This window comes from Vulpes lagopus, chromosome 3 (genome assembly GCF_018345385.1).
Source record: "Vulpes lagopus strain Blue_001 chromosome 3, ASM1834538v1, whole genome shotgun sequence".
Taxonomy (NCBI): domain Eukaryota; kingdom Metazoa; phylum Chordata; class Mammalia; order Carnivora; family Canidae; genus Vulpes; species Vulpes lagopus.
The window spans coordinates 13072674-13100000 of NC_054826.1; the positions used below are offsets into that span (position 1 = coordinate 13072674).

Genomic DNA, 27327 nt, shown 5'->3' on the forward strand with positions numbered 1-27327 from the left:
AACACCCCATATATCCATCAATAAGGGATCTGATGAATACAGAAAGATATACACATAATAAAATACTAGGGAGCCATGAAAGACCTCCATATAATGATAGATAACAATCTTCAGGCTATAAAGTGTAAAAAGGAAGACACCAAACAACATACATGATAAATAAATGCTTTTGCATATGGAGGAGAGGAGCAAGAATGAATAAACCTGTAATTTTACTAAGAAAAACTGAAAAGATAAATCCCGAATCAACTTTCTAAAAATTATCAATAGGGGAAGGAAGGACTGAAAGAGAAAGAACAAAAGGCAGCATTTTAAATGTACGTCCTTCATGAAAGTACTACACAGTGGGGCACCGAGGTAGCTCAGTGGGTTAAGTATCTGTCATGCTCTCAGGGTCACCAGATCAAGCCCCATGTCCAGCCCTGCGCTGAGTGTGGAGCCTACCTGGGATTATCACTCCCCTTTCTCCTTCTGTCCCTCCCAGCTCATGCTCTCTCTCTCTCTAAAATTAATTAATTAATTGTTTTTTTAAAGTGCTGCACAGAAACTTTAGGCCGATCTCAATAGTCAATTAGTAGTAATATTGACATTATTATTTTGAAACTAGTGTATTTTTTTAAGATTTGTTTATTGAGAGAAGAGGGAGGGGAGGGGTAGAGGGAGAGGGAAAAGTAGATTCTCCACTGAGTGTAGAGCTCAATGCAAGGCTCATCCCAGAACCCCGAGATCATGACCTAAGCCAAAGGCAGACACTTAACCAACTGAGCCACCTAGGCGCCCTGAAACTACTTTAATACACAAAGTTAAGTAAACCATAACAAGTTAATACTTTATAAATCAAGATTTTCAATGAGAAAAGGATATACAAGTATAAAATTCAGTGGGTAAACTAAAAATCTATGTTAAATTTGAACCAAAAAAAATATAAACTGATTTTTCCCTCCCAAAGTGTTTGCTAGCTCTGTCCCCTAAAGAAAATACATTCTCTCTTGTGCACTAAAAAGTCCTAGAAGCAATGACAATCCATTAACTTAATTTGAAAAGATACATGCATCTCTTATGTTTACTGCAGCATTATTCACAACAGCGAAGATATGGAAGCAATCTAAGTGTCCATGACAGATGGATAAAGAAGATATAGTATATATACACACAATGAAATATTATTCAGTCATAAAAAAGAATAAAATCTTGCCCTTCACAATATGAATGGGTCTAGAAAATATGCTAATAAGTCAGACAAAGGCAACTACTATGATTCCATTTATGTTTGGAATCTATAATACAAACCAACAAAAACTGAAAAAGAATCATAAATATAAGGAACTGGTAGTTGTCAGAGGGGAGGAAGGTATGGGGTTAGGTGAATAGCAATTTAGAGATATATACTTCCCATTATAAAGTAAATAAGTCACAAGGTTGAAAAGTACAACTTAGGGTATATAGTCAATAATGCAATTACCTTGTATGGTGACAGATGACAAATACATCTATTGTGGTGAGAATTTTGTAATGTATATAATTGTTGAGTCACTATGTTATACACCTGAAACTAATATATGTCAACTATATTTCAATTTTTCATTTTTTTTTCAATTTTTTATTTTTAAAGAAATTCTTTATTCCCACTCAAATGTTTTATTCTGATTTCTACCACTGACTCCAGGCTAAGAACTCTCACTCCCCTAGGAACTTGAATACCAGCCTCAAACCCCAAGAATCTGTTAGAACCCAATCCAAGTAATTAATTCAATCTACATCCAATTCCTCTTCAATTTTGTGGGGACTCCAATCCCAAACCTCCCTCCTTTCTTTACATCAGTCCCCTCCATTTTTACCCTCAAATCTGACCAGCACAACTTTACTGAGCACTCACATGCCAATTATTATTCTAAATACTAAACATGTAGTAACTCACACCTTCATAATAATCTTCTGAAGTATTATTTTTATTCCCAATTCAAAAATAGGGAAAACAAGCCCAGAATGCAGCACTTCAACTATCTTGCTAATTTCTTAAATCCATTTTGTTTTTCTTCCATTACATTTGCCTGGTCAAACTCCAACAACTCCAGATCAATCCAGCTATCCACTTTCTCCTTTTCTGTGCTTCTGAACTGCTAGGGGGGGGAAAAAAACCTTGCCATCTCAATACAACTTAAACTAAGACATCAATGATACCTGGCAAATCCTTCTGTGTTTCCCTCATCAAAGCTCTTAACACACTATTTCAAAACTCCCTTCTCAAATCTCTGAACTTGGCTCATTTTTATCTTTATGCTTTATGGAGCAGATGACTTCATAAGAAGTAAATACCATCTGATAGGAATGGCCTCAACTTCTAGCAATGAATCAAACCAATAAACTGAACTCTGTCCATACTCATTCTTTTGTCTGGTACAATAAGAAAACTGCCTAAAGCTCATCCTTTTACCCATGCTCTCCTACCTCAAGAAGTACCTTTCCTCACAATTCCCGTCCTCCTAAAGTATCTTAAACCTCTTATATAATAATAGTGCCTTCCTACTGACATTCAAACATCCTCAAGCTATGTGCCCATTTGAGAAAAAGGGCACAGACCAGTCCTGCCCTATACCCTGTCCACTGACCCCAAATTCCTTCAAACTACAGTTGACCCTTCAACAACATGAGTTTAAACTACACAGGTCCACTTATCTGTACATCTTTTTCACTATAGAATACAGAACTGCAAATGTATTTCCTCTTCCTTAGGACTTTAATAACATTTTTTTCTCTAACTTTTAAGATTTTATTTGAGAGAGCAAGAGAGTGAATGCACAAGTGGGGACAAGGGCAGAGGAAGAGGGAGAAGCAGACTCCCCACTTACCACAGAGCCCAATGTGGGGCTTAATCCCAGGCTTGATCTCAGGGATCATGACTGAGCCAAGGGCAGACACTTAACCAACTGAGCCATCCCAGAGCCCCTTTTATCTAATGTATTCCAAGAATACAGCATATTTTATCTATACAAAATTGTGTCAACAGACTTTACATTATCAGTAAGGCTTCCAGTCAACAGGAGGCTAATAAAAGTCAAGTTCTGGGGAAGTCAAAAGCTATACATGAACTTGCAAATGCATGGGGCAAGGGTTGGTACCCAAAAAAATAACTCTTTCACTATCAAACCAATGCAATCTGATACAGTTCTCAACAAATCTCTTAAGTAACTGCAGTACAACATCTAATGCTGATGTTGTTAACATTCCCTCCTCCTCCCCTGGCTTCCATAACATCACTTGGCTATGTTCCTCAGCAGCTCCTGTTCAGGCTTTTACAGGTTACTCTTCTCCATTTATTCCTTAAGTGTAACGCTCACTGGTCTCATCCTACGTATACACTTCTTTCTAAGATTTTTAAGTAATCTCTACATCCAACATGGGGCTTGAACGCACAACTCCGATATCAAGAGTTACATGTTCCACCAACTGAGCCAGCCAGGGACCAGTTGTCTTATTTATACACTCCTCTGAGACAGCTCAGTCACTCTCACTTGTTTAACAATTGTTTTCAAATGGAAGTATACAAGAGAAAATTAAAGTCCCTACCTCGTCCTCTCCCCTTCCATCCTTACCCACTCCTTCAAGGGTGACTTCTATTAACATTTCAAACATATCCTCCCCAAATCCTTTTTTCTCCATATACTCATAGTCCGCCATAGACTAAGTATCTACTGTATGCTAAAACTGGGCTAGGCATTTAATGTACACCATGTCTAATCCTTGGAGACCTTATAAAGTAGGCATTATTGTTCCATTTTCATAAGATAATCAAACTGAGGCTCAAGGGAATTAAAGAACTTGCCAAAGTTACTGAGTGGCAAAGCAGGAACTGAAACTGGTCTCTCTAGCTCCAAAGCCCTGGCTCTATTATTCTGTCTTGCCTCCCAAGATCTATTTGTGTAATGGGTAATCCAGGTGTGCTTCACTTGAGCCCCCATGAAAATGAAAGAAGATATCACAGTAGTCCTCACTTGCCCCTTTATCCAGTTTCACTTACCCATGCTCAACTACATTCCAGAAGCAGATAGTCCTCCTGAGTTCACGGGTCGGATCAACAGCAGTCTAATGCTACATTACAATGTCCCTACCCATCTGCTTCATTTCATATCATGTAGGCATTTTTATCATCTCAAATCATCACAAGAAGAATGGGGAGTACAGTACAATTAGGCATTTTAAGAAAGACCATATTCACCTAAGTTTTATTACAGGTCATTGTTTTAACTGCTCTATTTTATTATTATTAGTTCTTAATCTTACTGTGCTTAATTTATAAATTAAACTTCATTGTAAATATGCATGTGCAGAAAAAAAAAACATAGTGTATATTGAGGGTTCAGTTTCAGGCCTCCCCTCCACTGGGTAATCCCTGTGGTTAAGGACTAGATACTCATTTTTCTTTCCACACCTGCCATTAATCTCTTCAATATTGAGACACAAAACTAAGTGTAAGACAAACTGATTTCCTTTTGGAATGCCTGGGTGGCTCAGTAGTTGAGCATCTGACTTTGGCTCAGGATGTGATCCTGGGGTTCCGGGATCAACTCCTGCTTCGGGCTGGCTCCCCACGGGGAGCCTGCTTCTCCTGTCTGTGTCTCTGCCTCTCTGTATCCCTCATAAGTAAATAAGTAAACAAAATCTTTTAGAAAAAATACGAACTGACTTTTTTTCAAACAAATGAATTTTTTTTTAACAGATCCATGGCAAAGGGATGCCTGGGTGGCTCAGCGGTTGAGGGTGTCTGCCTTCGGCTCGGGGTATGATCCTGGAGCACCAGGATCAAGTCCCACATCTGGCTCTCTGCAGAGCCTGCTTCTCCCTCTGCCTGTATCTCTGCCTCTATGTCTCTCTTGAATAAATAAAATCTTTAAAAAAAAAAAAAAAAGCTCCATGGCAAAATGTACACTCATGATCAGTGAAGTTCTAAAGAGAGTATTTAACACCATCTTATTAACAAAACCCAACTATAATCCCAATCTAAGTTCTTCTCTAGGAAGCACTAAAGGACTTACTTAATAAACACAGTACAAAAACATATCAGTTTGCAAAGCTGTTTTCACATACATAAATTATCATCTCATCTCCAAATAACACAGTATAATACTATCATTTTACATTTGGAAAATCTGAGGTTTAGGGACACAGGGCTGGCTCAGTTGGTGCAGTATACGATTCTTGATCTCAGTATCTTAGGTTCAAGCCCACATTGAGTGTAGAGATTACTTAAAAATAAAATTTAAAATAAGAAAGAGGGAACTCTGGGTGGCGCAGCGGTTTGGCGCCTGCCTTTGGCCCAGGGCGCGATCCTGGAGACCTGGGATCGAATCCCACGTCGGGCTCCCGGTGCATGGAGCCTGCTTCTCCCTCTGCCTATGTCTCTGCCTCTCTCTCTTTGCGTGACTATCATAAATAAATAAAAATTTAAAAAATAAATAAATAAATAAATAAAAAATAATAAATAAAATAAGAAAGAATGAAAAGTCTGGTTTAGAAAAGAAATATGTCCATGTTCACACTCCGGAAACAGACATCTCTAAAGCCACAGTGCTGGGACTCTAAATACTGTGTTTCCACCACTATATCACACTGTCAGTATTTTAAGTTGAAGACATTTTGAAAAGTATATATAATAATGAAAGCATGTAAGTTTTCTACCAAGTCATCATAACACATTTGTTTATTAGATGTTGGTGTGTGTATGATATTCTTGTAGAAAATCACTATCATTTGGGAAGCAGACACAAAGCTGCATAAAGTAAAACATAATTTCTTAATTCTTGAAATAAGAAAATAGAATTTTTTTTATTTATTCATGAGAGACAGAGAGAGAGAGAGAGAGAGCAGAGACACAGGCAGAGGAGAAGCAGGATTAGGCCCTGAGCCAATGGCAGAAGCTGAATCGCTGAGCCACCCAGGCGTCCCAAGAAAATATAATTTTATTTTATTTTTTTTTAATTTTTTTTTATTTTTTTTTTATTTATGATAGTCAAACAGAGAGAGAGAGAGACAGGCAGAGACACAGGCAGAGGGAGAAGCAGGCTCCATGCACCGGGAGCCCGACGTGGGATTCGATCCCGGGTCTCCAGGATCGCGCCCTGGGCCAAAGGCAGGCGCCAAACCGCTGCGCCACCCAGGGATCCCGAAAATATAATTTTAATTCAATAAATATCTATTGGGTGCCAAAACATTGCTAAGGCAGAGGTGATAAACATAATCAAGATGGTTATCTTTAAGACAGAAGTCACAGAATGGAATAAAAATAAAATTGTGATTCAATATGAATATACGAATATGAATAAAATGGCAACCATTCACATTCATTCCTTCATTCCAAAAACATGCTGCTATGAACTGAACTGTGTGCCCCCAAAATTCACATTTTGAAGCCCTAACCCCCATGTGATGGTAACTGGAGATGGGGCCCTTGACATATAATTAGGTTTAGTTAGTTAGTCATGAGTGTGGGGCCCTCATCAGAAGAGATACCAGAGATTTTGCTGTGTCTCTCTGCCATGTGAGGACACTGAAAGAGGGATCTCACCAGAATCCCAACCGGGTAGGCATCCTATCTTCAGACTTCCTGCCTCCAGAACTGTGAAGAAACTTGTTTAAACCAATTCTCTTGGGACGCCTGGGTGGCTCAGCGGTTGAGTGCCTGCCTTCAGCCCGGGGCGTGATCCTGGAGCCCTGGGATCAAGTCCCGCGTCGGGTTCCTTGCATGGAGCCTGCTTCTCCCTCTGCCTGTGTCTCTGCCTCTCTCTCTCTCTCTCTGTGTCTCTCATGAACAAATAAGTAAAATCTTAAAAAAAATAAAAAATAAAAAAATAAACAAACCAATTCTCTTGGTATTTTTTTATTGTGACAGCTCCAGCAGACTAATACATATGCATAAACACCTAGAATACACTAGACATTATGGTAGGTGCTAGATACACAACAAGCAAAAGGGATGAGAGTAACTAACATTGCCTATGGCATTACAGTAAGATGAAAAGAGCTTCAGCTACAAATGAGTAAGAATTGGCTGCCAGGTAGAGAGAAGGATGAGATTATATAGGAGAACCTGGTAATAAAAACATGAAAAGCTAAAGTAATACTGCGATTTCCAGGCCATTAGAAAAATAAGTGAAAATCCACAACATACACACCTATTAATTATGGTACATCAAATAACACGTTCTATAACACAGTCACTGCAAATAATGAGACACGGTATTTCTTTCTACGCCATCTAAATTTTTTTCCATAAATATATACCAAGTCAATACATATTTACTAACATGAGAAGGTGGTCCACTATATATCATTAAGAGAAAAAGGGTTACAAAACAATACTGGAATGAGATCTCACTGTTTTTAACTGAAAAATAAACATGAGCAAATTCACTTAAAATAAGACTAAAATAATATAGCCCAAAATGTTCCCACCCAACTTTCATCACTTGCCTTTGTTCAATCCATTTTCTACCCAGAACTTTTATTGTCATTGTTAATGAAAATTAGGTATATCACTCCCCAAAATCTTTCAATGGCTTCCCAACTGCACTCAGGATAATATACAACATCCTTAACCTGACTTGTAAAACCCTATCTTGTGTGTTCATAATCTCAGGCCTTTACCCCCATCACCCCACACCTGCCTGAACCATTTTTCAGTTCCTTAAACCAAGTCAAGCTGTCTCACCTCAGGGCCTTGGAGCATATTCAACTAACCTGTCTTCACTGGCTGTGGCTCCTATTCATTGAGTATCAGCCTAAACATTTCCTTGGAAAATTCTTCCCTGTATCCTCCCCCCACTCCCACTTTCTCACAGCATACTCTAATTTTTCTTCTTAATAACGATCGCAATGTGTAATTATACACATATATATGCAAATCTGTGTGTTGATATAGGTATTTGTCTTCCCCGGTACAGTGCCTAGCATACAGTAGACCCTCTATAAGTGTTTGTCAAAGGAATAAAAGCTGAACTGATTTTATTCCTTTACCCACAAGGAGTACAGGCTCTTACAAGAAAATAATTAAGAGGGATCCCTGGGTGGCGCAGCGGTTTGGCGCTTGTCTTTGGCCCAGGGCGCGATCCTGGGGACCCGGGATCGAATCCCACATCAGGCTCCTGGTGCATGGAGCCTGCTTCTCCCTCTGCCTGTGTCTCTGCCTCTCTCTCTCTCTCTCTCTGTGACTATCATAAATAAATAAAAATTAAAAAAAATAATAATAATTAAGAAAGTATTATTACCCTAACAGTTCTTTAAATTCAAACCAATCATCTTCTCTCCTCTAAGCTTTAATGGTAATTAAATCCTATTAATTCTTCTATAAAAACTATCTTTCCAATCAAGCCTGTGTCCTCAGTATCCAAGACCCCGGCACCAAATTTCACAAATGCTAGTAACCTCAAGCTTACTACCAATCTTCCCGACTCCTGATTCTCTATCAATTCTTTCTTCACTTAAGGAAACGGTTTCTAAAAATCTAGCTTACAACAGCATTACTGCTATCTTTAAAACTTCCAACTGCCTCCAATATCATTTCCAACTTCTGTTTAAAAGTCCTAAGGTATGAGGCACCTGAGTGGCTCAGTGGGTTAAGTGTCTGCCCACAGCTCAGGTCACAATTCCAGTGTCCTGGGATTGAGGCCCAGGACTCTCTACTCGGTGGGGAGCCTGCTTCTACATCTCCCGCTGCCTACCGCTTCTCCTGCTTATGAGCTCTCTGTCAAACTAATTAAATCTTAAAAAATAAAAAATCCTAAAGTATTAATGACTTTTGTTTTCCCTATTCCACACAAACTACCCCTCATAACTTAGTTCTCATTATTGGACAACAAATTTTCTTCCTCAGCTGTGTAAAATATCATTTTAGAAAGATGACTTTCCCATATAGTTATTTTCATATATACCCTGTCAATAATATACTGTCTAGAATGGTAGTTTTCTGTCAAGTAACACGCCAAATCTCATCAAATATTCTGCTCAGGTTGTCTCCTTAAAGCATTCCCTACCATTTCCCATGTTGTCTGGGCAACTGCAGGTCTTCTTTACCCACTCCCCACAGCACCCAGCATTCTTGCCCACTCTACTGGTGATGAGAGAATCACTCTCCCCCTCCTCACTGTAATGTGGACAACAGGCCACAGGAATTCCTCCCTTCAGAGGAATCCTCTTACTAGCTACTAAGATGGTAATACATTTTCCACTACAGGAATAGGAAAAGGCTGCCATTGTTCCACAGACCAGGCAAAAGCATCAGCCAAAATGTGATCTAAGAAATCTGGAGGTGGGCAGCCCCAGTGGCTTAGTGGTTTAGCGCCACCTTCGGCCTGGGGCGTGGAGTCCCACGTCAGGCTCCCTGCATGGAGCCTGCTTCTCCCTCTGCCTGTGTCTCTGCCTCTCTCTCTCTCATGAATAAATGAAATCTTAAAAAAAAAAAAAAAGAAAAAAAAAGAAATTGGAGGTGAGAGAAGAGTCACATCACACACCAGTGAAAGAAATCACATAAAAATACAAACCCTAGACTCTCAATGCCAATTCTACTGAAAGTAAGTAAAGTTACTAATAACAAGATTTATAATCAGAACACATCTACAAAGGTATGGGGAAAATAAAGCCATGATGGCAAATAGTAATGTGCACTTACTGGAAGAGATGAATGGAGGAAAAGGGAGAGCTGAGAGAGCACAGTCCCCCCAAAGGAGAATATACTGAGGTGAGGAAGGGAGTTAACGTTAAGTGGAAGACCCTTTTCCCTGTAACAAAAAGGAAGGAGTCGCAGATAAAGAGAGATGGGAGGAAGACAGGTAAGGGAAGCCTCTATTTATATATAAACTCAGAGCAGGGATCCCTGGGTGGCGCAGCAGTTTGGCGCCTGCCTTTGGCCCAGGGCACGATCCTGGAGACCCAGGATCGAATCCCACGTCGGGCTCCCGGTATATGGAGCCTGCTTCTCCATCTGCCTGTGTCTCTGCCTCTGTCTCTCTCTCTCTCTGTGACTATCATAAATAAATAGAAATTAAAAAAAAATAAAAATAAAAAAATAAACTCAGAGCAAAGAAGGAATAAAACAAGAGACTTTAGGTAGTGGTGAAGATTTTAAACAGTCACTGGGGAGGAGAATCAATCCAGGAGAAAATAAGTGAGGACCAGAACTAAGTGGCCATGAAAATGGAAAGGAGAAGATAAATTCGAAGAATTCAGAGAATGCACACCGAGTTACCTACAGGGTATGTATGGAGTGTGAAGAAGACTGGAATCTGACCTAAGCAACTGTGTGGCTAGAGGGGAATGGACTCTGACAAGGAATACAAAATCAATCTCAGGGTAAAGATGCCAACTCCAAATCTCCAATTCCAGTCCAGACACCTCTCCTGAACATCAAACCCAAATTTGCAACTGCCTACTGAAGTATAAGGTTAGGTATAAATAATCGGTTACTGGATCTCTCCTTCTGAATTTCCTAAGCACACTCCCAACCCAGGACAAATCAGCAGGCAGCTTAAACGAAGACAATCAAATCAACAGACTTTAGGAGACTGAATGAGACTTCTGCGCTCTTTTCAAGGGCTCTAACCTTTTATAGGCAGATGGATGGGGCTTTTTTTTTTTTTTTTTTTTTTTTGCTATCTAATTTCATTTTCAAAAATTTACAGCTTGGGCAGCCTGGGTGGCTCAGTGGTTTAGCGCCACCTTCAGCCCAGGGCGTGATCCTGGAGACCCAGGATCAAGTCCCACGTCAGGCTCTCTGCATGAAGCCTGCTTCTCCCTCTGCCTGTGTCTCTGCCTCTCTCTCTCCTCTCTGTATTCTCATGAATAAATAAATCTTTAAAAAAAAAAATTTACAGCTTGAACAAAGTCGGAAAATTCACACTTCTGATTTCAAAACTTATTATAAAGCTAGAGTAATCAAAGCAATGTGCTACTACCATAAAGACAATACAGACCAATGGACTAGAATAGAGCCCAGAAATAAATTCTTGCATGTACGGTCATATGATTTTTTTTGACAAGCGTGCCAAGACCATTCAATGAAGAAAGGACAATCTTGTCAGCACATGCCACTGACAAAACTGGATATCCATATACAAAAAGAATGAGGTTAGACCCTTACTTTACACCATACACAAAAACTAACTCAAAACTATCAAAGACCTAAACATGAGAGTTAAAACTTTAAGAATCACGGGTGGGCATGCCTGGGTGCCTCAGGGGTTGAAAGTCTGCCTTCAGCTCAGGTTGTGATCCTGGAGTCCTGGGATGAAGTCCTGCATCAGGCTCCCTACAGGGAGCCTGCTTCTCCCCCTCTGCCTATGTCTCCACCTCTCTCTGTCTCTCATGAGTAAACAAATAAAAATCTTTACAAATAAATAATAAAAATCATGGGAGGAAACAGCGGAAAAGCTTCAAGACATTAAATTTTGAAATAACTTCTTGGGTATGCCACCAAAAGCACAGGCAACAGAAGAAAAAAAATAAAGCAGACTTAAAAACTTTTGTGGACCAAAGGACACTACCAATATAGTGAAAAGTTACCCATGTAACATAAAATATTTGCAAATCATACATTTACTATATGATTAATATCCAGAATATAAGAAAACTTCTAAATCTCAACAAAGCAACCTGGTTTAAAAAAAAAAAAAAAAAAGGAAAAAACTTTGAATAGATATTTCTCCAAAGAAGACATACAAATGTCTAATAAGCACATAAAAAGATGCTCAACATTACTAATCATTAGAGAAATACAAATCAAAACCACTTAACACCTGTTACAATGGTTATCACCACCACCACCACCACCGCCGCCGCCGTCACCACCCCTAATATAACAAAGAAACAAGTATCAGCCAAGACGTGCAGAAGATGCTTTCCTTGTGCTTTGCTGCTGGGAATGTAAAATGGTCCAACCACTGTGGAAAACAATATGGTAGTTCCTCAAAAATTTGAACACTGAATTACCATATGTTCCAGCAATCCCACTTCTAATATATGTTTCCAAAAGAACTGAAGCAGGGACTCAAACAGTTATTTGTACAACAGTGTTCAAAGCAAACTTATTCACAATAGCTAAAAAGAAAAAACTAAAATAAATGTTCATCAACAGATGAACAAAATGTAGTATATACATATAATGGGATATTATTCAGCCTCAAAAAGGAATGAAATTTCCAATACATGCTACAACACGATTGAATCTTGAAAATATTATGGTAAGTAAAACAGACACAAAAGGACAAATGCATGACTCCACTTCCATAGGGCACCCAGGATAGTCAAATTCAGATATAGGAGTAGAATAAAGATCTTCATCAACTTATGATGGAGTGACATCCCAATAAACCACTCTGTAGGTCGAAAATATAATTTTAAGTTGAAAACATACTTAATATACCTAATTTACCAAACATCATAGTTTAGCCCAGCCCACCTTAAACATGCTCAGAACATGGTGATTAGCCTATAATTGGGCAAAACTCACACAAAACCCATCTTCTAATAAAGTATTCAATATCTCATGTAATATACTAAAAACTGTACTGGAAGTGAAAAACAGAATGGTTTTATCAGTTCAGAATAGTTCTAAATGCATCAGTTGTTTACCCTCCTGATCACAGGGCTGACTGGCAGCTGCTGCTCACTATCCTCTGCCAGACATAAGGGGAGAGTATCTGGAACACATTGCTAGCCTGGGAAAAGATCAAAATTCCAAGTATGGTTTCTACTGAATGCATATCCCTTTCACATCATCATGAAGTCAAAAAACTGTAAGTCAGGGGCGCTTGAGTGGCTCAGTGGTTGAGCGTCTGCCTTTGGCTCAGAGCATGATCGCAGGATCCAGGATTGAGTCCCACATCGGGCTCCTTGCAGGGAGCCTGCTTCTCCCTCTGCCTGTGTCTCTGCCTCTCTCTCCGTGTGTCTTTCATGAATAAATAAATAAAATCTTTTTAAAAAATTAAAAAAAATAAAACCTGTAAGTCAGACCACTGTAAGTTGGGGATCATCTGTAGTGGCTGCCAGAACCTAATGAAAAAGGGGAAATGAAGAGTTAGTGATTAATGGGTATAATTTGTTTGGAATGATGAAAACGTTCTACAGATGGCTGCAACATCACAACAATCTGAATGTCCTTAGTGCCACTGAATTATACACTTTAAAATAGCTGAAATAGTAAATTTTATGTGACATATATTTTGTGACAATAAAAAAAATTAAAAATCAAGAACCTCCAGCTTTCCTTTTACTCTTTCAGACCTATCAGTCACAAGACTACTGAGACTGTAGAATGGAACCATTTTAATCTTTCTAGCCCAGCAGTCAGTGGGCCCAGATCATAAAAGATCCTCAACTATTTGAGAACAAGAGATGGACGATGGATAGACAGATTACCTTAAATTCAAACTAAGCAATCATTTCCAAACACATCCAATTGTTTACGAAAATCACTACAATGTATGTTAAAAACAATTTTCTAATTTAAAATTTCATAGAAGGGATCCCTGGGTGGCGCAGCGGTTCGGCGCCTGCCTTTGGACCAGGGCACGATCCTGGAGACCCAGGATCGAATCCCACATCGGGCTCCCAGTGCATGGAGCCTGCTTCTCCCTCTGCCTGTGTCTCTGCCTCTCTCTCTCTCTCTCTCTGTGACTATCATAAAATAAATAATAAAAAAAAAAGTTAAAAAATAAATAAATAAAATTTCATAGATGCATGAGACACCTGGCTGAGAGGAGTCCTTAAAAGATTATTTGTGACAATCAAATGAAAGTTAATCCCAAACCAATTTCCAGTCAGCTTCAAACTACTTTGTGAATAGAATCTCCTGGGAGATTCTGTTGCAAGGCCCAGCCTCCCCTCCTCTCCTAGAATGGAATTCCCATCCTTCTTCTGTAAGTAGTACAATGCCCAGCTCAACTCCCCTCTGCTCCTGACATTCTCCTGAACAGCCTCAACCTAATTCACTACTTCCTCTCAACTAAAAATGCATTGTCTCCACTACTTGAGCAGCACTTAGGATGATGCTACTTTACGCTTATTTTAATTCTCATGTGTCTCTCCACTACTAGACTATACACTTGTGAAAACTAAGACTTTTCTGGTTACTTTTCCCTAGACTCATTTAACAAAAAGTCCTGCACAAAGTTTTTTTTTATAATTTCGTACAACTTTGGAAACTGCTGTTCCCATGTTTCCCTACTTTCAACCCCCTCAGGGAAGGCCTTGGTAGCCAAAGGACCTATAGATAGTAAGGGGAAAATGAAAAATAAATCAAAAGGAGGAAAACCTTTTTCAATTAAATAAATTATAAAAGAAAGGATTAAAAAAAAAAAAAAAAGAAAGGATTATGAGCCAAGCCTTCTCCAGAAAACCCAGCCCTACCATCTTAAGAGAAGAAGTCAGGTGGCAAGGACTTCCTCCCATCACCTCCCTCCCCAAAGGGGGTGGAGGGTGGGGTCATCAAAGACAGGTGGTAGGACCACAGAAAGGTGGGAAGAAATGGTGATATAGGGGTCAGAAGAGGAATGTTCTAAGCCCAGTAGATAAATTAAAAGAGGGTCAAGAAACAATAAAAATAGGAAAATATTAAATACATATCAATACCACGATAAATTTTAAGTTGCTTCTGGGGCCTAGGTAATTATCCATTTGCATTCGTTCAGTACTTTGCAGTTTTCGAAGCACTTACACATATACCAATTCAGGGGACCCCTATAATCTAGAAGTTATGGGACAGCCCACAAACGTAAGCCCATTCTGCCCAGGGAAAACTTAGCACTGGGTCTAAGAATTAAAATCATTTATCCTAGTTGTTCTAACTAGTCAAGGGCAAGGCAGGCTAACTAGTAAGGGCAAGGCAGGAAGTCAAGAACATGGCAGTCTTTTGGCTGCTGATCCAAAACATAGTGGGGATGCTGTGTCCCCCCCTACCACTATGTCCATGCTACACTTAACATGTACTTCCATGAAAGTCAGCAATCTGTTTTACGATAATCATTTGCATATGTCTTCTACACAGACTGGAAACTCCTTGAGGGTAAGAAATTTTTCTTTGAAACCCCACCACCAAGAAGAGACTGATATACATAATGTGTTCAGTAACTGGGTTAAACTGAACCTATGGACACTAAACCTGCTTCCATTTTAGGTAATATAGATCCAAAATTAAAGGACAAGCTCAATTTCAGTGAACAAATTTAAGTTGTTTTTTTTTTCTTAAAGTACAATTAAATGTTATTTTGAACTTATTTCATATAACATAAAGCTTTAAAAATGGTTTTTAAGAAACTGAAACTAGAAAATGAAACCAGAGTAAAAATAACCATTAGCAATCTATATGTAGTCCTTTAATTTCCAGGCCCTCCTAGAAGGTATTGGGGGTATGGGACAACTCACAAAACTTTACCTACACACTATCAACAAGAACAACTTTGATCTTAAAATCTCACTCAAAACCTCCTACAGTTTGTACCCTAAAATTGTTCCTCCCACTACTGAACTAGAAGCCAAATTCTATTACAATAAAAATTCCTATGAGAATTTTCTAAACCTCAGGTTAAGAGTACAAACTTAGTATTTTCAATACTGATTCATCTCTGTGTTTCTCAACTTTTTTCCATTACTGCTCCCTAAAGGAGCTTTTTCAGACGTTTTTCCCTAACCACCCTCTCCCCACCCCCACAATTTTAATAAGATGAATACATTGCCTATTTATACGACCTATGCGTATTTATGCTATATGTAAAAAGAACTTCTCCCTACCATCCCCAGAACCAACTTTCATTCCCTTAGGGATCACATTACCCCCATCAAAAATACATGATTTACTTAATAAATACTTATTGAGTGATAGTATATGCCAGAAGAGATATTCACTATCAAAAAATTCTAGAACAGCAACAGAATTTCATTTTGTAGTTTACAATGAGTTCTGACATACAGAACTAAAATAAAATGGCCTTGTACATAGAGGTCTTCTTCCTAGTGTTTGTACTCCATCAAAGGACTGGCTCAGTAAATATTTGATAAAAATATGGACATTGTTAGAATTCTAGATGTGGTAGTTACACAGCTTGTGATGTCATTCAAACAAGATGACCAGGCTACAGAAATGTCAGCTTCCTACCTCAAATCTCAAAAACTCAAATCCAACTCACTGCAACCCTGAAACCTGGAATTTTCTGTAAGTTTTCAGGAAGAAAAAAAAAAAGACCGGCTCCCTATGTGGCTCAGTCAGTAAAGTGCCTGACTCTAGGTTTCAGCTCAGGTCATGACCTCAGGGTTGTAAGATGGAGCCCTGCATTGGGACTCTCTGCTGGGAGTGGAGAACCTACTTAGGATTCTTTCTTCCCCTTTCCCTCTGTCCCTTCCCCCCTCACTCCCTCCCCAAAAAAAGTAAAAAAAATAAAAAATAAAAAATAAAAAATTTAAAAGGTAAAAGCAGGGCACTTGGCTGGTTCAACGCTTTATCTTGGGGTTGTGAGTTCGAGTCCCACATTGAGTGTAGAAATTACTTAAAGATAAAATCTTTTAAAAAAGAAAAGAAAAAACCAAAAAATTAAACTAAAACAGCTCCTACTCAGTTATCTTTTAATTTTCTGGTTCACTAAGTGCTTTGTATATGATGAAAGTTATGTCCTCTTTCTCTAGAAAAATCCACACAAAATTGCTGAGTGCTCAGTTTCTAAACTCCATCTGTTAACTCCATTTAAGAACTTTTCCACTGGGACACCTGGGTGGCTCAGTGGTTGAGCATCTGCCTTCGGCTCAGGGCGTGATTCTGGGGCTCAGGGATCGAGTCCCACGCCGGGCTTCCTGCATGGAGGCTTCTCCTTCTGCTTCTCCTTCTGCCTGTGTCTCTGCCTCGCTCTCGCTCTCGCTCTCTCATGAATAAATTAAAAATAAAATCTTTAAAAAATAAAAAAAAGGGGGGGGAGGGATGAGTGAAAAAGGTGAAGGGGACTAAAAACTAAAAATTACGAAATTCCAGTTATAAAATAAGTAAATCAAGAGGTGCCTGGGTGGCTCACTCAGTTAAGTGTCAGACTTGATCTCAGCTCAAGTCTTGATCCCAGGGTCGCGAGTTCAAGCCCTGCGACAGGCATGGCTGTCCACTCTGGGCATGAAGCCTATTTAAATAAATTAATTAAAATTAAATTAAATTTAAAAAGTCAAGGGAATAAAAAGTACAGCATAGAGATTAGTCAATAATATGGTAATAACTGGAGATCCCTGGATGGCTCAGCGGTTTAGTGCCTGCCTTCGGCCCAGGGCATGGTGACACTACTTATTTGAGGTAATTCTCTATGAGGCATTCTGAAAACCCTATGGCTCTTGGAGACAGCTATGGAAAAATCAAATAGGGAAAGGAAAATATGTGGCTCATCTGCTGCCTTTCCCCTTCAAAAATAGGGAGAGATTACAGGAATCTTGCTAATTTGGAAGTTGAATTCAAGCTTAAGCCTACCATCCTTGCTGTGGCCTCTAAAGATTTACTTAATAACTTTTTTTTTTTAAGACTTTATTTATTTATTCATGAGAGACACAGAGAGAGGCAGAGGGAGAAGCAGGCTCCATGCAGGGAGCCCAACATGGTACTCGATCCCGGGTCTCCAGGGTCAGGCCCTGGACCGAAGGCGGCGCCAAACGGCTGAGCCACCCAGGCCACCCCAAGATTTACTTAATATCTATGTCATTGATGCTCCATCCAGACTGAACAACCGGAATCACAGAGGGGGTAATGACACCTGTATTTTAATAAAAGCCACAAAGGAAAATCACTGGTAAAAAGTGTAAAATATATATCTAAATTCAAAAAAAGAAAAAATTCCTCACAATGACTTTAGAGATACTCCTAATAGAAAATCTGAGGCCAGACCATCTGCTTGTTGGCAAGCTGAGTCTTCTGTTCAGTAAAAAGAGAACAGGAGGGGCACTAGATTCAGAATGTAAGTCAATGTCATTTTGTAAACACTGTAGATTAGAAATGTGTTAAATTGGTAATTCACAGAAAATGAACAAATGACAACCCACACAATACGGATGTCACAATGCAAAACAAAAGATGCAAATGGAAGTCCAAAATGGACAAAATTATTCTATGTTGAATTATAAAGTAAAGCAAGTGGGTACCCTTGAGGAGTAGGCAGTAACTTGAAAGGCATCACCTGGGGCTTCTGGAAAGTGGTTCTATTTCTAGATTTTTTTTTTTTTTTAAGATTTTGTTTATAGGCACACAGAGAGAGGCACAGAGACACAGGCAGAGGGAGAAGCAGGCTCTCTGCAAGGAACCCAATGTGGGACTCGATCCCAGGACCCTGGAATCCCCACCTGAGCCGAAGGCAGACGCTCAACCACTGAGCCACCCAGGCACCTGACCTAGGTGCTGTTTAACAGTTGTGTTCAGTTTGTGAAAATTCATCACACTTACATGCACTTTCCTGAATACATTTTTGAACAAAAAATTTTTTTAGAAAGCCATAATACCTCAGCTTTTTTTAGAAGTCAAAGTAAAGGGTGCCTGAGTGGCTCAGTGGATTAAGTGTCTACCTTTGGCTAAGGTTGTGAACCCAAGGTCCTGGGATCAAACCCCAAGCCAGACTCCCTGCTTCTGCCCCTCCCCCTGCTTGCGCTCTCCTTGTGTGCCATCTCTTCATCTCTCCCTCTCATGAGTAAATAAAATCTCTAAAAAAAAAAAAGTAAAACCAATTTTTGCCACTTTACGATTTCTTAACTTTTTCTCAGTTGTTTGGATTCCAAATATAATAGTTCTCACAGACACACCCCGGTAATATATCCATCATTAATGACCTAACCTAACCTTAAACTTTAGGTTTTAATATCTTTAGAGTACCCAAAGATAACAAAGATGGATGTAAGCTAAAGCAGTCAATTAACCTACATATTGTCCCTAAAGCTTGAAACTTAATATCAAACATAAATTAAAATCTTTTTTGCTTGTTTTTGTTTCACAGATTTTATTTATTTATTCATGAGACACTGAGAGAGAGGCAGACACCGGCAGAGGGAGGAGGAGGCTCCATGCAGGGAGCCCGATGTGGGATTCGATCTCAGGACTCCGGGGTCACGCCCTGAGCCAAAGGCAGACGCTCAACCGCTGAGCCACCCAGGTGTCCCCATAAATTTAATTATTAACAAGCATAAACGCCTAGGCTCTAGGGCTCTAGGTAAGAGTAATTCCTTACCTCCTATATAGAATGATACAAGTTGAAGACACGGGGGGGGGGGGGGGGGGGCGACACCTCCCAAAACTTATGAATGGAGAAGGTTATAGGTCTGGTTATTAGTACTATAAAGATGTGAGGACAAGTTATATAGGTAAAACCCTAAATCTAAAACAATGTCAAATCCCAAGCCCATCCACCTCTACTTCAATTCCCTGGGCTTGCCTGCAAAAGGGGAAATAAAAAGTTTCTCTATGTGATTGCTGAAATCACAAGAAATGGTCAGAACTGACTAGTGTCTGGACCTTAGCCACGAGATGCCAAACTACAGTGGCTCCTGACAGAAGCACAACACATGGTTTCAATTTACCTGCCACCAAAGAAATCTAAATTGTCTACCTTTTGAAGTACCAGTAAGCTTCAACAAATTCTTTAGATTATCTTCATGAAAACCACAGAAACATAGCAAGTCAATATGCTTCAGCTTAACCTTTTCCAGTAACACATATTTGGGAAACAAAGGTACTTTTTCACCATAATTTCTCACTTGGAGTGACTCAAATCCAAAAGCTAATTTTGGTTTTAGTTGGGGTTTTTGTTTTCCGGCTTTAAGTCTTAATTTTACACACAGGACGTATCCACACAGAACTATCAAAAACTATAAACCAAAACTGTTCACTCAGGAATATAGATGATTGCCATCTTCATTTTTTTCTTTTTTTTTGGTATTTTCTAAAATGTTACTTTTGTTCCAAAAGGGGGGGTGGGGAGGGAAACGGCACTTAAAGTAAAATGTTTATTACCAAGATTCTAAATTGTGAAGCTTAAAAATCTGGCAAGTTGAATACTTCCTAAAAATCACATTTCTAAGACATTCTATCCACAGACCATCCCCAACTTAATTTTTCAACGTTATGCCTGTACAAAAGTAATACTTCAAATTCTGATCTTTTCCTGGGCTAGTGATCTGCATACAATTTGCTAGGCATAGCCACATGACCACAAGGGTAACCAATGGATGTACTTACAACCATTCTGTTTTTTCACTCTCAATACGACATTCAATAAATTGCGTGAGCTATTCAACACTTTACTATAAAATACGCTTTGTGATAGATGATCTGCTCAACTGTAGGCTAACATAAAACATGTTCTGAGCATGTTTAAGGTTGGCTAAGCTAAACTATGATGTTTGGTTGGTTAGTACTAAATGCATTTTCAACTTAAAATACTCACTTTATGATGGGTTTATCAAAATATAACCCTAATGTAAATTACGGAAGATCTGTAGGTTGTTTTCGTAATGAACAAAAAAGTTTCACATACAATCTGCTCCCATCGTAACTCAGTAATTAAGAAACCTACTGAGAGCCCCTTTCACACTCAGAGGGATGTCTTTTCAAGTGATCATTATTAAAAGCTACAAATGAAAAAAAAACCTACAAATGGGAAACCTAGATGTCGCAAATATTCTGGACATTTCTATCAAAATAAGTTTAAAGATTTTATTTATTTATTCATGAGAAACACACAAAAAGAGGCAGAGACACAGGCAGAGGGAGAGGGAGAAGCAGGCTCCATGCAGGGAGCCGGATGTGGGACTCAATCCCGGGTCTCCAGGATCAGGCCCTGGGCCAAAAGCAGACGCTCAACCACTGAGCCACCCGGGGATCCCCTCAAAGTAAATTTATTTTCACTAAATCACTAAATACTAGGAGGCCACAGTCCATATAAAGTTTTGGTGAAATAAGACTAAACTGTTTTATAAAGATCAAAATTTTTGCCCACCTTTCTGAGCTGGGAAAACTTTATTAAAAACCAAAACAAGGGATCCCTGGGTGGCGCAGCGGTTTGGCGCCTGCCTTTGGCCCAGGGCGTGATCCTGGAGACCCGGGATGGAATCCCACGTTGGGCTCCCGGTGCAAGGAGCCTGCTTCTCCCTCTGCCTGTGTCTCTGCCTCTCTCTCTCTCTCTCTCTCTGTGTGACTATCATAAATTTAAAAACAAAACAAAACAAGGTACACCTGGGTGGCTCAGCCGGGGAAGCACCTGTCTTGGGCTCAGGTCATAATCTCAGGGGTCCTAGGATCCAGCCCCATATCCCCGAATCAGGTTCTCTGCTTCTCCCTCTCCCTCCATCCCTGCTCCTGCTCTCAGCTCGCTCACTCCCTCAAATCAATAAAATCTTTAAAAAAAAAATTTTTCAAAACAAACTTGGATAGTTCTGTGTTTCCCTTATTTGACTCTTAAAAAGTGTACAGTTTCTGTGCTGGGATAAAACGAGCTTCTAGAACCACCTCCCCACGTGTGACTTACAGACTATCCATTCATCCAGCTGATCAGCTGCACGTCTCTAAAAATAATCACTTTCGTACATCAAAGGATATGTGATGAAGCCAACCTAGGAAAACCTTAACGACAGAACCTAGGAGGAGAATATGCAGCTATCCACCTTAGTAGGTTTCCTCCCACTTCTCCGTGTGTGCAAAATCCTCCCAAGACACTGAGCTGGAAATAACCTTTCGAAATCCCACCACCGAGACCGCCCCTGGCAGCTTTAACCTAGACCTGGGGCTGCGAGAGCTTTCGGTCCAACCCCACGGCCGACGTCTGCAGCACTCGCAGGGAGAGGAAGCCTCCCCTTCGGAGGGCGCGGCGTCCTGGGGACTAGTCGACCCGTAACACGCAAAAGTGACGCTGAAAATAACGTCTCACCCAAAGCAAAGTTACTACCTGGGAAGTCCTTTTCCGGGAGGCGTCGTGAGAATTTTGTCGGGACTTTTAACTTTTTTATCAGGTGCAAAAGCACTTCCGCCTCCATTAGCATTTCACTGAAATGTTTCGAAATTCCCAACGGCACCGCGTTAAGTGGTGTGCGCGCGTGTGCGTGGGTTCTGGTCCCCCCCCATAAAGCAGAGCCGTGGAGCCCTCCCAAGTCCGAAGGCCTGCAGGGCCCGCGGGAGCGCGGGGTGCTGGGGGTCCCAGGGTCTCACCCCAGCAGGCCCTACGCGGGGGGGGGGGCCCGCGGGTTAAACAGGCGGGAAAAGGGGGGAAGCGGTGCAGGCCGCCGGGAGACGCGAGGAGCGCGGGCAGGGCCTGCGGGCGCCCGGCTCGGCCCCCCGCCCCCGCCCCCGCCCCCGCCGCGCCCCCGCCCCGCACCTCTCGGTCCTTGAGGCCCAGCAGGAGCACCTCCTCCATCAGGGTCAGCCGGGTCTCCTTGGAGTCGCCCTTGTCGTCGTCGTCCTGCTCGTCGCGGCGGCTCTGCGCGTCGTCCTCGCCGCCGCCGCCGCCGCCGCCCGCCACCCGCTCCTTGTCGGCGGCGCTGCGGGAGGCCTCGGTGCGCCGCTGCACCAGGCCCGAGCTGCGCTGGGTCAGCGAGGTCATGGCTCCCGCCGGGACGCCGCGCCGCGCCGAGAGGGCCGCGGGACCTGCCGGGCCTCCCTCCTCGCCCCCCCGCGGCCCGCGGCCCGGGCTTCCGTGTTAGATCGCGGCGCCCGGGCGACGTCCGTCGGCAGCGGGGCCGGGGGCAGTCATGGGGAGACGGGTGGGCGCGGGACGGGCGGGCCGGCGAGGCGAGGCGAGGCGAGGCGAGGCGAGGCGAACGGCGCTCCCCGCTCGTGCGGCCGCGGCCCGGGGGAAGCCGGGCTCCGGGCGGCGGCGGCGGCGGCGGCGGCTGGGGCTGCGCCTTCCCAATATGGCGGCGCCAGCTGACGTCACCGGAGGATGTGGCACCGCCGGCCGGGGCGGGCCCGAGGGCGCCGGAAGCGGGGGGCGGGGCTCGCGGCTCCGCGCGGCTCCCGCGCCCTCGGGTCGCCGCCGGCGCTCGCCCTGGCCGCCCGGCCCGCGGCCCCTGCCCGCGGCGCGTGACGTGCCCTCCCTTCCGCCGCCTCCCCCTCCGCCCCTCGAGGATCGGGGCGCGGCATCAGGCCGGCGAGGCCCCCACGAAGGACGGTGGACCCCGCTCAGCCTCGAGCCGTGGCCGCATCACCCGAGACGCCGCGATGCTCGGAGTTGGCCGGGGGTGTGGGGGGGGGGGGCGGGGACCCGAGGGGGGGACCGCGGGGGGAGGGGCGGGGGTGCTGGGAAGGCAGGGACCCGAGGGGGCGGGGACCCGACGGGAGGGGGGCGGGGTGGGGGCCCGGATGCGGCCGGGGAGGGCGGGGACCCGAGGGGGGGGGCGGGGAGGGCGGGGACCCGGGTCCCCGAGAGACCCAGGAAGGACGTCGCTGGCGGCCGAGAGTCCGCGCCCGCGCCGGGACCCGCAGAGGCAGTGACGGCCGGTGCGTGGGTCGCGGGCGGCCGCGTGGTTCCACGAGCTCCGAAGCGGCAGAACGAGCGGAGCCGCCCGCGAGAACGTGCCCGTGGCCTCCCGACGCGTGACCGGGGAGCACGGTTGGTGCCGAACGCGTCAGCCCGCTTGACCCCAACGACCTTCTTTATGGAGACCATAAAGCCGTTGGGTTTCGTGCCACGTCTTTGTGCAGATGGAACCTGCCCCCCCCCCCATTTTATTACAGGTGAGATCGTCTCGCCGAGCTTCCGGGTTGGGCCGGCCGGGCCAGCTCCCGAGCCAGGTGCCGAGCCTGGGGTGGAGGCCGGAAGGGTGCGCCCTGTAAGTCATCCAGAAACGGCATCGAGTCAACGGGGACCACAGGCTGCGGCCGCAGAGCGGTCTGGACAGAAGTATATTGTGACAGGACGTGAGCTGTGATAAAGGACGGACGCCCGCAGCAAGGCCGTCCCGTCGAACATTCTCGCTACAGAGTCCCCCCCCCCCAACCCATGGTCCCAGGCTCGGCCGCGCACCACCACCACCCCACATCCTGGAAAGTGAAAATGCTCAGTGTGGGGCGGGGAGGAGCGCGGGGGGAGCCCAAAGGAGACCCTCCCTCTTTCCTATCTTTCCGGGCAAGGGTCAGCTTCTCCCATTCACCTGTTCAACTTTTTTTTTTCTCCTTAATTTCTCTCCCTATTCTTTCCCAAATAGCCTAAAATGTTTCCTTTTGGAAGAAATGTAATGAATGTGTTTAGGATACTCAGATACGTAGTTGGAGGAGTATAGAGTGAAAGTCTCTCTTCCAGCCCTGCCCCTGTTCACCCCCGTTGTTCACCTCTTCTCCTCAGGTGGTCCCAAATACTTCAACAAATTCTCTGGTGCTCCTCTCAAAAGAGAAAGCCTAACTCCCCTTCCCTTGGGTGTGGGCCAGACACCTCCACTCTCCTCCAATGAGCAGAAGGTGGCAGGTGTGGCTGTGTGTGACTTAGACTAGATCCTACAAGTCTGCAGCTTCCTGTGCTCCGGCTCCCTCTCCCTGTCCCTCTCCTCTGTCTCTACTTCTCAGATTCTCCCCTCATTCACTGAGAGAGGCCGGATGCCACATCATAGCCGGTCAAGCAGTGCTATGGAAATGTCCAGTGGGAAAGAGCAATAGAGGTGAGGCATCTGGAAAACCGGGCTCCCAACCCCACTCAAACCCTTACTTCACATCTGATTGCAATCTCATGAAAGATTCTTTTTTTTTAAAGAATTTATTTATTTATTCATGAGAGAATCAGGCTCCCAGCAGGGAGCCCAATGCCCGGGACCCCAGGATCACAATCTGAGCCAAAGGCAGATGCTCAACCACTGAGCCACCCAGGTGCCCCTCTGGCTGGGTGGGGGGGGGGGGGGGGATTCTGAACCAGTTAGTACCACCCCACTAAGTCATTCCAGAACTTCTGAGCTACAAAAACTGTGAGATAATAAATATTGGTTGTCTTTAGCTGCTAAATTTTGAGTCGTTTGTTATGCAGTAATAGGCATTAAAATACTTCGGTGCTTATACAAAACAAACGTGACAACAAATCCTATAGTGATGAAAATCGGGGCTGCAAGGCTAGATTGGTCCGTGGGACTCTTCATCTTGCCATTTGAGTTTGAGCCCTACCTGGGATGTAGAGATGATTCAAATGAAATAAATGAACTTTTAAAAAATAGAGTATTGTTATGAAAATCAATAGAGGGAAACCTCACTACAGTAGAGATCAGGAGGCTAGAAAGGGGAGGCTACAAGGGGGAGCCAGCCCACTTAACCTCAATTACAGACCCCCAACAGAAAAATCCACAAAAGGAAACTATCAATTACAGGCCGGGACAGGGAAAAGGTGTGTACTGCATTTCCTTCAACAAATAAACTACCTCTGCAACTCAGCCAATAATAAACCTTCATCACCCTGACTTGCTTTTCTCCAGTAGCCTTAAAAAACACCTGGGTGGCTTAGTCCTTTGAGTGTGGGACTCGGATTTAGCTCTCAGGTCATGATCTTGGGGTCATGGGATGGAACCATATGTCAGGCTCAGTGAAGAGTCTGCTTGAGATTCTCCCCCTCCCCCTCTGCCTTCTCCTCTCTCTCTCTCAAATTAAATATTTAGGGGGAAAAAAAAAAACTCGTCCCAACTTCCCTCTTCTCCATAAATTTTTCTCTTTTGTTTGCTGGACTTGCCTATGGTTTTTCCATAGCCTACATGTTCTGCATTGCATTTCTCTGGTGTTCCCAAATAAACACATTTTGGTAGTAAAATGTCTTTTACTAATACTTTCTTGGATATCCTTCTAGAGATTTTTTTTAATGTATATTCAAACAACTATGAAAATATTCTCCTTCCTTTTTTATGCAAATAATAGATCATAATACACATTATTTTTCACTTAATGTTAGAAAAAATGTTCTCTATCAATACTTAACAGCTTCAGAGCACCTGGGTAGCTCAGTCCCTTAAGCCTCTGCCTTTGGCTCAGGGCGTGATCCTGGAGTCCCAGAATCAGGGTCCGCATCTGACTCCCTGCTCAGTGGGGAGCCTGTTTCTCCTGCCTCTCCTCATCCCTCACCCCCCACCCCCCACCCCCCACTGTGTTCTCTCTCCTGCCTCCTCCCTCTCTCTCTCTCTCTCAAATAAAATCTTTAAAAAACTTAACTTAAATTTCTTGCTCCTCCCCCTCTTTCTTCATACTTTGTTTCAGCTGCATTGTATGCTATCGTAACATACTTTTATTTAGTCAGTCCCCTATAGATGGACATTTAGGTTGTTTCCCATTCTTTGCTATTACAAACAATGCTGTAATAAATATAATGAAGAGCCACATGTTTTGTCCACAAAAATGCATGCTCATGGTCTGTTTATTCATGCACACTCTTCAGATTACTAAGACTTAACACAACTTCATTGTTTTTTCAGTTTTACTAGCATTTTTTTCCGTTTTTGTTTTCCACAAGCTAGACTTCAAAATCACCTTAATTGGAAAGAAAGTAAAAGAAAAAAGAAGGAAGGAAATAAGGTTATGATATTTGGGGAACCAAAATATATATTCCTAATAACAATGACTATTTATTTATTGACTACTGAATATGTGGCAGGCATGTTCTCCAGTAGCCCCCACCGGAGTCCTGCAGAGGAGGTACTCATGCTGCTCCCCATAAACCCCAACTACCTTATGCAGCAAAGCATGTCAGCATACTTCATGCCCAAGCAGAAGGACCTGGAGGTGCATAGGAGTTAGCACTTCAAGCTGGCAAAGTTCCCCTTTCTCTCTTCAAATGGATTTTTGAGATCCTTTATGCGATTTCTCCGTGGCACTTAGCTGCAGCACGTTCAACAACTTTTTTTTTTTTAAGATTTTATTTATTTGAAGAGAGAGAAAGCATGAGCAGGTGGGGGGAGGTGGAGAGGGAGAAGCAGACTCCCCACTGAGCAGGGAGCCTGATGTGAGGCTCAATTCCAGGACCCTGAGATCATGACCTGAGCTGAAGGCAGATGCTTAACCAACTGAGCCACCCAGGCGCCCCCAACAACATATTCTTGATATGTCTCTCTCCCCCCTTCACTCCACCCTCCCCCTCTTTCTTGCTCCTGTTCTTGGGAGTTACACTCCCTAACAAAACAGTGGCACAGAAGCCTCTGTCTTAAGCTCTGCTTTCTGAAAATCCCAGGTTAAGGCACTCACTTTATTTGTGAAGAAACTGCAGTTCAGAGAAATTAATCTGTCCAACATAACACGGCTGGTAAATTGCAAGCCTGGGTTAATAAAAACCATATCATTAGAACCCCAGTCCTTAATTCAGTCATTACACAAATATCTGTATTTATGCATAC

At 42.9% G+C, this 27327-nt stretch overlaps 2 protein-coding genes across 8 annotated transcripts in view; one reads left to right on the forward strand and one right to left on the reverse strand.

Annotated features, from left to right (window-relative positions):
- GOLPH3 (golgi phosphoprotein 3) overlaps positions 1-22793 on the reverse strand; it is a 56445-nt gene extending 33652 nt beyond the window's left edge. Inside the window, exon 1 of the mRNA XM_041748728.1 lies at positions 22356-22793. Within this exon, the coding sequence (XP_041604662.1) occupies positions 22356-22580 (225 nt within the window). The 5' untranslated portion in view covers positions 22581-22793. The remainder of the gene's footprint in view (positions 1-22355) is intronic.
- Positions 22729-27327, forward strand: part of LOC121487231 (translation initiation factor IF-2-like) — a 9033-nt gene continuing 4434 nt past the window's right edge. Inside the window, exons 1-3 of one of the 7 annotated variants that reach the window (XR_005986800.1) lie at positions 22729-23713; positions 24539-24630; positions 24723-24738. Coding sequence is in view for 3 of the 7 variants with exons in the window: in XM_041748726.1 (XP_041604660.1) it covers positions 22729-23713; positions 24539-24558 (1005 nt within the window). In the remaining 4 variants the exon portion in view is untranslated. Of the gene's footprint in view, positions 25758-27327 lie in introns of those variants that run through there. The other 6 variants (XR_005986799.1, XR_005986798.1, XM_041748726.1 and 3 more) reach the window with 6 other exon arrangements.